The sequence below is a fragment of the Lampetra fluviatilis genome, chromosome 52 (assembly GCF_964198595.1).
Source record: "Lampetra fluviatilis chromosome 52, kcLamFluv1.1, whole genome shotgun sequence".
Lineage (NCBI taxonomy): Eukaryota > Metazoa > Chordata > Hyperoartia > Petromyzontiformes > Petromyzontidae > Lampetra > Lampetra fluviatilis.
In genome coordinates, this window is record NC_136326.1 from 1,219,796 (window position 1) to 1,229,035 (window position 9,240).

A 9,240-nucleotide genomic window follows, 5' to 3' on the forward strand; every position below is an offset into this window, starting at 1 on the left:
CATCATCGTCGTCGCCTTTCGAAAGCCGAGGGATACCTCGGTACCAATCGAGGCCCCATTCGTGTTGGCCTTGCGCCATAGGAACGGCGTCATACAAAAATGTAGCAACATTTATTTTTAAAGCAACTAATTGCATACTACTTGGTTCTTTCGCTAAAGTCACATAGTTAGAAATAAAACCACCTGATGATGATTGTGTGTGTTGCAATCGAAACGTCGTGATTTGTTTTTAATTTATATTATTTTCTACCTACGTGACTTTACCGAAAGAACCCAAGGACTATGGATGCCTGCAGTCACGAAAGCTTTAAATCAAAACCAATTGCTTATTTAATATTATTTTATAATAATTGTTTAGCACATTTGGTATCACGCCGTTCTTACTGTGCCATAATAATTATTAAATAAAATTCTTATTAAAGATTACAGGGTGCTTAAACACATTTTTTAACACTTCTGAGAATTTGCAACAACACCACCTGGAGAAGATTCCAGGCGTAGCGTTCACAATGCTGGCGAACAAGTGGAGACTGACTTTTTAAAGCTATTAACATTACATTTGTTAACATGTTACAGTGTAGTAAGACCCATAATAAGTGTTAAAAATGTTTGAAGCACCCTGTATGAAATAAAAATGATATATTTCTTATTTTTTCACTATTTTTTTGGTAAATAATTCATTCTCCATTCACGTACCTCCCCAACCTCCCAAACCACCTGGATTCCCACGAGTTTCAACAACAATGTCCTCATCCTCTTTGGTTTTTTCGGTAAAGTCACTTAGGTATTAAATAAATTAAATCACGACGTTTCGGGCGCAACACAAGCGTGGTGATTCATTTTATTTTATACCCACGTGACTTTACCGAAAAAAACAAAGAGTATGGATTCCTGCAGTCACAAAAAGCTTCAAAATCAACAATGTCCTCACCATCTCCCGTCGGAGGAGCGCCAACGCAGCACCCAGACCGTGCGGCCGGGCGACACGCGCCGAGTAGCAGGCGGAGGAGGCGGCGGCGGCGGCGGATGACGATGAGTAGGAGGATGAAGAGGAGCCGGCCAGGTCGGCGTGGCCGGACCCCGTGGCCTGGAGCTCCGCGTGCAGTCGGCTGCGTGCGGCGTAGAGGCGTCCCGCGTCCCGCCAGCTCTCGCGGCTCGAGTGCAGCAGGGCGCTGAGGCTGCGAGGCAGAGGCGGGAGACCAGCGGCACGAGCCGGGAAGGGCGCGAAGGCCGGCACGTCCATCTGCGTCGAGGGGGGCGAGGTGGTGGTGGGAGGTGGTGTCAATTACGGGTCGCGGCACGGGCTGGAGAAGAGATGGAAGCTGATGCGGTACGGGAGGACGTGGAGCTGAGTGGACTTTGACGATGACCGGTAACCCAGCCGTGTCGAGATTAGCCTCTGTGGAGGAGGAGGAGGCTCGTGAAGGACGCTGCTGCTGCTGCTGCCACTGGGCAATTGGAGGCAGTCGCCCTCCGGCAACAACGGAGGGCGGAGCGCCGGGCGGATAAAACGCAGCAAGTTGTCACAGTGGGAGGTACAGGACTACAGGTGGTGCATCGGCCACTCGTCTCAGTCAACCGATGGCACCTGCTGGGTCTGTCCCGTGGACCTCCTGTCAACGAACATTCGACACCTTCACGTGGCCTCGGAGTGCACCTAGCCTGGCACAAGCCCCGTCACCGCCACTTAGTGGCGAATCGCGGCCGTTGTTGTTGTTGGTGTCGATGAACATCAATTTGCCTCGATGCTACACGGCATCTCCTTCATACATGTAAGATGTAAGATGCAAGTCACAGTGGTGCGATTCTGGTAATGCAACCCAATCTGTGGACCGCACAGAAAACCCTGAGACACATGGAGATACATAGAGACCCATAGAGATACACAGAGACCCATAGAGACAAGTGGAGACACATAGAGATACATAGAGACCCATATAGATACACAGAGATACATAGAGATCCATAGAGATACTGTGTATCTCTATGAGTCTCTGTGTTTCTCTGAGACCCATAGAGATACACAGAGAAACACAGAGACCCATAGAGATACAGAGACCCATAGAGATATATTGAGATACACAGAGACCGATAGAGATACATAGAGCCACATAGCGATACAGAGACCCATAGAGATACATAGAGACACAAGCCACAGCAGTGAGACTGTGGCCATACAACCCACACTACGGACCCCCACATTGAACCCATAGACACATGGAGATACACAAAGATACACACAAAAACCCATAGAGATACATAGAGACACATAGCGATACAGAGACCCATAGAGATACATAGAGACACAAGCCACAGCAGTGAGACTGGCCATACAACCCACACTACGGACCCCACAGTGAACCCACAGTGGTCTGCGCTCTTTCAAATGTGGAGGAGGAAGAGCGACACGACATCAACTCTCCCCCCCCCCCATCTCTCCCCCCTCTCTCTCGCACCTTTACCTGCTCGGCCACAGATTTCCCAGTCGCCGCGCGGTCGGCGCCGTGCTCTCGGGCAAGGTGAAGAAGCGAAGCTGCCGACGACTTTCGCGGACGTTCGTTCCCCGGGGGCGAGGAGCTTCGCGGCACGAACGGTGCTCGGGTCGCAGCGAAACTCCTCGTTCGCAGCGCCAGTCGAGGAAGGCGCGCGGATCGACACGCGTCACCGCCCCCCCCCCCTCGGGGCAGGGCCAGCCCCCCTATCCTGCACCCCCCTATCCTGCCCCCCCCTATCCTGCCCCCCCTCCCCTGCCCCCCCCTCTCCTCCCCTCTCTCACCACCCACCCCCCCAACACACACCAACCTACACCACCCCCGATTAGGGTCGTGAAACCACAACCGGTTAAAGCCGGGAACCGTTTGTGAATTGGGTCGGTGATGGAGTATGTCGGTGGTGGTTGCTGCTACGGTGGCAGTGGTGCACAAGGGCGGGCAACAGCAGCGACTTCAGAATAAAAAAACAGAACACAAAACGACTCGCCACGTTGCGCGTCAAAGACACTGCGGCCTTGCAAGGGGAACATCTGATAGGCGACGATTCGGGCGATGAACCTTCTTCGTAGCACGTAAAATGAAGGGGCATTGCTCGAAACGTTGATAATAATTTTTTTTTCTTCTTGTTGATTAATATTTTGAGTTGTTGTGGTTGTGCACAGCGGCCAACGCAGCAGCAGCAGCACGAAATACGTATCAGAAGTGTATAAGTTTAACTATATTATTTAACCAGGTAAGGCCCACTGAGCCGTGTAGCTCTCTTTCAGAAGCGACCTGCCATCACAAATGAAAGCTCAGCTAAGTGATGGTTTATCACGTGAACATTTATATCAGCCAAATACTCCGTAAACGCACGTTTATAACATCATCATCATCACGTGTGAATGTATAGAAGCAGCCAAATCATCTAAACGCGTGATGTTGATTCTAAATGTTGAAGGACAAAACATGAGGAACCGGAGATAACAATCCACGCGACCACGGGGAGAGAGAGAGACGCAAACTCCACATGTACAGCAGCAGGCATCAGGGTCGGGATCGAACCTACGACCTCCTGTACATCAGGCGAAGTAGTTAACATCTCCTTGCCACCGTGATGATGATGAGATAGAGAGACGCACACTCCAAATATACAGCAGCAGGCGTCAGGGTCGTGGGTTCGATCCCGACCCTCTGTACACCAGGCGAGGTAGTTAACATCTCATAGCCACCGTGGCGAGTAAAGCCCATTGAGGTATGACGCTGTTTGTCAAGAGCGACTCAGCCGGCAGGCAACATCCAAGCATTCCACAATCACAGACACTCACAAAACTCCAAATACCTTGATAATAGAAATTGTCAAAATTAAACCCACGCTTGCACTTTCGCGATTTTACTCACCGAGTCGATTCAGACGAGGACAGGGACGGCGGAATGGAGATGCCAAGAGGCGACACTTGTTGGTTCCACGCACTCTGGGGTAGTAGCGTCGTTCGGTGATTCTGATCCAAAATAATTGAGAACCGGTTCCCGAAAGTCAGGAATTGGTAACCTCTTCAAGTGGAACTTTAGTCATGAATCCACCAATGATTTGGAACCGTCCGCCCGTGTGTGTGTGGGAGCGGTGGTGTCGCCTCAACGTGCACCTAGCCTGGCACAAGCGCCGTGGTGACGTCACCGCCACTTCCTGGCGAGTGGCGCTTGTTGTTGTCGCGGTTAGCGCTGCGCTATGAATCTGGCGACCCGAGTTCGATTCCCGCTCACGGCCAACACCGGTGACGATTATCTGAACCGGTGCTGGGCCTCCCCTAGGTCGACTCAGCCACTGGGGAAGACAAAGGCGGCCGTGCGTGATTTTTTTGGCCACAGCCACCGCCTAGCGTGCCGTTTGCCGGCCTTCGTAGACGCTCGCCAGCAGCAACTTGCCCCAACAGTCTGTGAAGGCTACACGAGGGTGTAGGGGACCTTTGTATTTTGTGCTTTGTAAGAAAATAAAAACGAGAGAAATGCCGGGGATTTCTACCCCCGGTGCATTGTTTAACCTCCCCCCCCAAACCGAGCCAGGCCCTCACACGGAGGGGGGGGGCAGGGGGGGGGTGGATGCAGGATTTCCTCTGCCCCACCGGCAGGACGTGGAGACATCCGCGGCAACGGCAGCGATTCATGGGGCGCGTCGCCTCTCGATTACGCCCGCGTCTGCTGCTGCTGCTGGATGCAGTCCTCGCAGAATCGTTTCGGTGCCAACAATCGCACTCCCCCCCCTTCTCCCCCCGCCCCGCCTGGTTATTGAGCCTCGAGATCTTGGCGAGGGGTTTGAAACAATGCACCGGGAGGATTTGGGCAATCCAATTATTCATCGTCTTCTGCCGCTTCGCCGTACGGCTGCTGCCGATGTAGACGCGGAGCCAACGACGACCGCAGCGATGCCACATTGAGGTGGTCAAGTTCGGACAACCGCGGCAGGAGTAGCCGATCATCATCGCCGTGATGTCTCCTTCGTATTGGTGGATAGGGCATTGCGCCGTTGCATTGGTCTGTGATAAGTCTATGGAGTGCAGTGCTGAGTCTATGGGCAGTGCTGAGTTTATGGGCAGTGTTGAGTCTATGGGCAGTGTTGAGTCTGTGGGTAGTGTTAAGTTTATGGGCAGCGTTGAGTCTGTGGGCAGCGTTGAGTGTATGGGCAGTGCTGAGTCTATGGGCAGTGCTAAGTCTATGGGCAGTGTTGAGTTTATGGGCAGTGTTGAAAGTATGGGCAGTGTTGAGTCTATGGGCAGTGTTGAGTCTGTGGGCAGTGTTGAGTTTATCGGCAGTGTTGAGTCTATGGGCAGTGTTGAGTCTATGGGCAGTGTTGAGTCTATGGGCAGTGTTGAGTCTATGGGCAGTGTTGAGTCTATGGGCAGCGTTGAGTTTATGGGCAGTGTTGAGTCTATGGGCAGTGCTGAGTCTATGGGCAGCGTTGAGTCTGTGGGCAGTGTTGAGTGTATGGGCAGTGCTGAGTCTATGGGCAGTGCTAAGTCTATGGGCAGTGTTGAGTCTATGGGCAGTGTTGAGTCTATGGGCAGTGTTGAGTCTATGGGCAGTGTTGAGTCTATGGGCAGCGTTGAGTCTGTGGGCAGTGTTGAGTCTATGGGCAGCGTTGAGTCTGTGGGTAGTGTTAAGTTTATGGGCAGTGTTGAGTCTATGGGCAGTGCTGCGTCTATGGGCAGCGTTGAGTCTGTGGGCAGCGTTGAGTGTATGGGCAGTGCTGAGTCTATGGGCAGTGCTAAGTCTATGGGCAGTGTTGAGTCTGTGGGCAGTGTTGAGTTTATCGGCAGTGTTGAGTCTATGGGCAGTGTTGAGTCTATGGGCAGTGTTGAGTCTATGGGCAGTGTTGAGTCTATGGGCAGTGTTGAGTCCATGGGCAGCGTTGAGTTTATGGGCAGTGTTGAGTCTATGGGCAGTGCTGAGTCTATGGGCAGCGTTGAGTCTGTGGGCAGTGTTGAGTGTATGGGCAGTGCTGAGTCTATGGGCAGTGCTAAGTCTATGGGCAGTGTTGAGTCTATGGGCAGTGTTGAGTTTATGGGCAGTGTTGAGTCTATGGGCAGTGTTGAGTTTATGGGCAGTGTTGAGTCTATGGGCAGCGTTGAGTCTGTGGGCAGTGCTAAGTCTATGGGCAGTGTTGAATCTATGGGCAGCGTTGAGTCTGTGGGCAGTGTTGAGTTTATGGCAGTGTTGAGAGTATGGGCAGTGTTGAGTCTATGGGCAGTGTTGAGTCTATGGGCAGTGTTGAGTCTATGGGCAGTGCTGAGTCTATGGGCAGCGTTGAGTCTATGGGCAGTGCTAAGTCTATGGGCAGTGTTGAATCTATGGGCAGCGTTGAGTCTGTGGGCAGTGTTGAGTTTATGGGCAGTGTTGAGAGTATGGGCAGTGTTGAGTCTATGGGCAGTGCTGAGTCTATGGGCAGTGCTGAGTTTATGGGCAGTGCTGAGTCTATGGGCAATGCTAAGTCTATGGACAGTGTTGAGTCTGTGGGCAGTGTTGAGTTTATGGGCAGTGTTGAGTCTATGGGCAGTGCTGAGTCTATGGGCAGTGTTGAGTCTATGGGCAGTGTTGAGTCTATGGGCAGTGCTGAATCTCTGGACCAGGACTCAGAGTAGGACCCCTAGCCCCTGGGAGCTGTGTACCCTTGTGTGTTATTGTTAACCTTTAATAATCCCTTGGCGAAAGCCCATAACTTACCTCCGTCTCAGAGTTCGTCCGTGGGAACTTCTCTACATATGTATGGTGAACTTCTTTCGCATTGTACTAGCCAACCGTGCTAATCGGAGGTCCGGGGGGGGGGAAGGACAAACTAAACACAACAAGCAGTTCTAAAAGAAATGAGTTTCAATCTAGAGGATAAAAAAATGACATCGGCAGGGGTCTTTCACGTCCACGGCGAGTGAAGCGGACGGTGCGTAGCCGTGTCTGTGAATGTATTACGCTCACAGTATTAACCGGGGCGGCCGCTCGATTTGAAACTGCTGGGACGCGACGCGCGCTTGGGAACACTCCGCGAGAAATTAAAATGACATCCTTTGATTGGCAATGCCTCGTTAATTAAAAATGTTTATTAATTACAGTTACATTGCTCAATTGCCATCATCATGTGTGGGTACTCCTCTTCCCACCACTCTTCCAACGTGGAAGAGTAGGCTAAAACACTACCCCCCCCACCACGCCCCTCCCACCTCCTCCAGCAGTGAGTGGCGTTGGCCAAGAAATCGCAGGGCCGCTGAAACTTTACTTTGACCTTGCTGAAGAACATCCCGCAACAAGATCGCTCCCCTTTTTGCGTTCAGCTCGTTGATCTTCCGCCCGCACCGCCGATTAGCACGTTTGGCTACGTACGGCGCAAAGGAAGTACAACGCACGTACGCACGTGGATACTTGGGCGTGTGTTCCGTTCAAATGTGGCACCGCATCGGCTGCCGATTTAAGCTCCGATGGCTTTCTTCCGGCTAGCGCGGAAAACACTCCTTGGCAAACAAAAACATCCTTGGTAGATTTATTTAGACTCTCATCGCGTTATCCCGACGATAGAGCCACTGGCGTCACGTCGTCAGGAGAGCAAAAGGAATCCATCCGCAGACACTCGAGCAGAGCAGTGAACAAATATCCCTTTCGTGTTGGAGAACGGCCCCAAAAACCCCCCGGGAAGCGGACACCACAGAGCTACCTCCGAGATCGCTTCAAGTGACCTTTTTAAAATCAGCTTGCAGACACGCATCCGACGGGAGGAGTGGGGGGGTGTGACGAGGTCACGTGGGGTGTGACCGCGTTAACAGGGTCATCTCCTGAAATTTTAAATGGGGCACAAAATAAACGGCGGCAAGTGCTGCGCTGGCGTTCAGGGACTTAACAACTTGCAAATACTTTGTTGCATATTCGTCCAGGTACTTGCCCGGTGAACATGGGATGCTGGGCCAACGTTGGGCCAAACGGCTTCGAGTCGCATGCCAACGCCGGGTGAAAGTTGCACGTTTACCGGCTCAGTACCCTACTTAGTGTTTGATGCAATCTCCTGTGGTGGCATCCACTTCCCGTCGACACCGATACCTCTTCCTGTTCCCGAAGACGGTTCGCGATTGGCCAGGGCGGTGTATAAATTGAGGCTGGCGAAATGCCGAGGAGCTCTACGCAGAACGGGACCACCACTTGACCGTCACAAACTTACTGAAAACGTAAACAAAGTTTGGCTCTGAACAGTTCATGGGCGGTTTTTTTCTGGTCGTGGCTAAACCGCGCTCGCGAATAATTTTGTTCGTCTACGGGGGCACGGCTGATTCGAACGTTAGCCGCTCCCCTCACGCTCGTAATCTCGGTGGCCGATTAGCATGATTAGCGGCAATGATCACCCACGTTTCATTTGAGTTTATGTTTTAATCTACGGCATCGTCGTCGTCGTCATCCATGCAAACTGCGTCTCTCGTGATTGTCCAGAAGCCACAGATGAGGGGGAGTCCGGCGGTGAGGAGCCGAGCTTTAACAACAATTCCCCGAGCTCTGCAGTCCTCTATATATGCCAAGAGGCTATTCATTCAACTCACGAGCATTCATTCGTACATTTTACCCATGGGCCGCCAGTTCTCGCGGCCACTTGCAATCCGAGCGCGGTTTCCCGGGTTGCGCTGCGGGGTTGAGAGTCTCTTTACTTCTACCATTGCACTCGGCCTGCGAACGAACATGCCCCTCCACCCCCGCCCTCCCGCAGTAGTGCGTGGCAAAAGCTTGGGGCCGCGCGGTGAGCGTTTCTTACTTCCACCGTTGCATTCAACTCGTGGACATGCCACCCCCCCCCCCGGACCCGTCCCCACCTCCGTGTGCCCGCAGCGGCGCGTGGGAAAGATCTCGCGGGTGCAAAACCGTGCTCAAACGCGCGGCCCCAATCCGGGAGGGGCCGCGTTCATGCGTTCTAGCGAGTTTCGTATTTTACCCGTGGAACTACCGGGGAGGAAACAACCCGGACAGAGGATTCACGGCGCAGGGGGGGGGGCTGCTAGAGTCGGACGTTGGGGGTGGGAGGGATATTTTTTTGTGACCGCCAAGACATAACGGCAGCGTGGAGTTACAACCAAAGCGACTGACGGAAGACGAGCCATCGTCGGGTAAGCGGGCCTTACCTAGCAAAATATTAAAATAGTTTTAGTTTAGATGCACCGCGCGCGTGCCCGTGGCTTTGGTGGCCCGACGCACCCAAACCTGCACGGGTTGCGCCGCGGGTTTAACGATTCCTTGAAAATCTAAAAAG

The 9,240-nt window shown here is 52.6% G+C and overlaps 2 protein-coding genes across 3 annotated transcripts in view; both read right to left on the reverse strand.

Annotated features, from left to right (window-relative positions):
- LOC144948978 (protein FAM89A-like) overlaps positions 1-3,942 on the reverse strand; it is a 7,167-nt gene extending 3,225 nt beyond the window's left edge. Inside the window, exons 1-2 of one of the 2 annotated variants that reach the window (XM_078878759.1) lie at positions 3,873-3,942; positions 932-1,243 (exon numbers count right to left, since the gene is read on the reverse strand). In XM_078878759.1, coding sequence (XP_078734885.1) covers positions 932-1,243 — 312 coding nt within the window. In that variant the 5' untranslated portion in view covers positions 3,873-3,942. Of the gene's footprint in view, positions 1-931; positions 1,244-2,462; positions 2,577-3,872 lie in introns of those variants that run through there. The other variant, XM_078878760.1, reaches the window with a different exon arrangement.
- Positions 1-9,240, reverse strand: part of LOC144949065 (zinc finger protein DPF3-like) — a 324,698-nt gene that overhangs the window by 61,016 nt on the left and 254,442 nt on the right. The window lies entirely within an intron of this gene.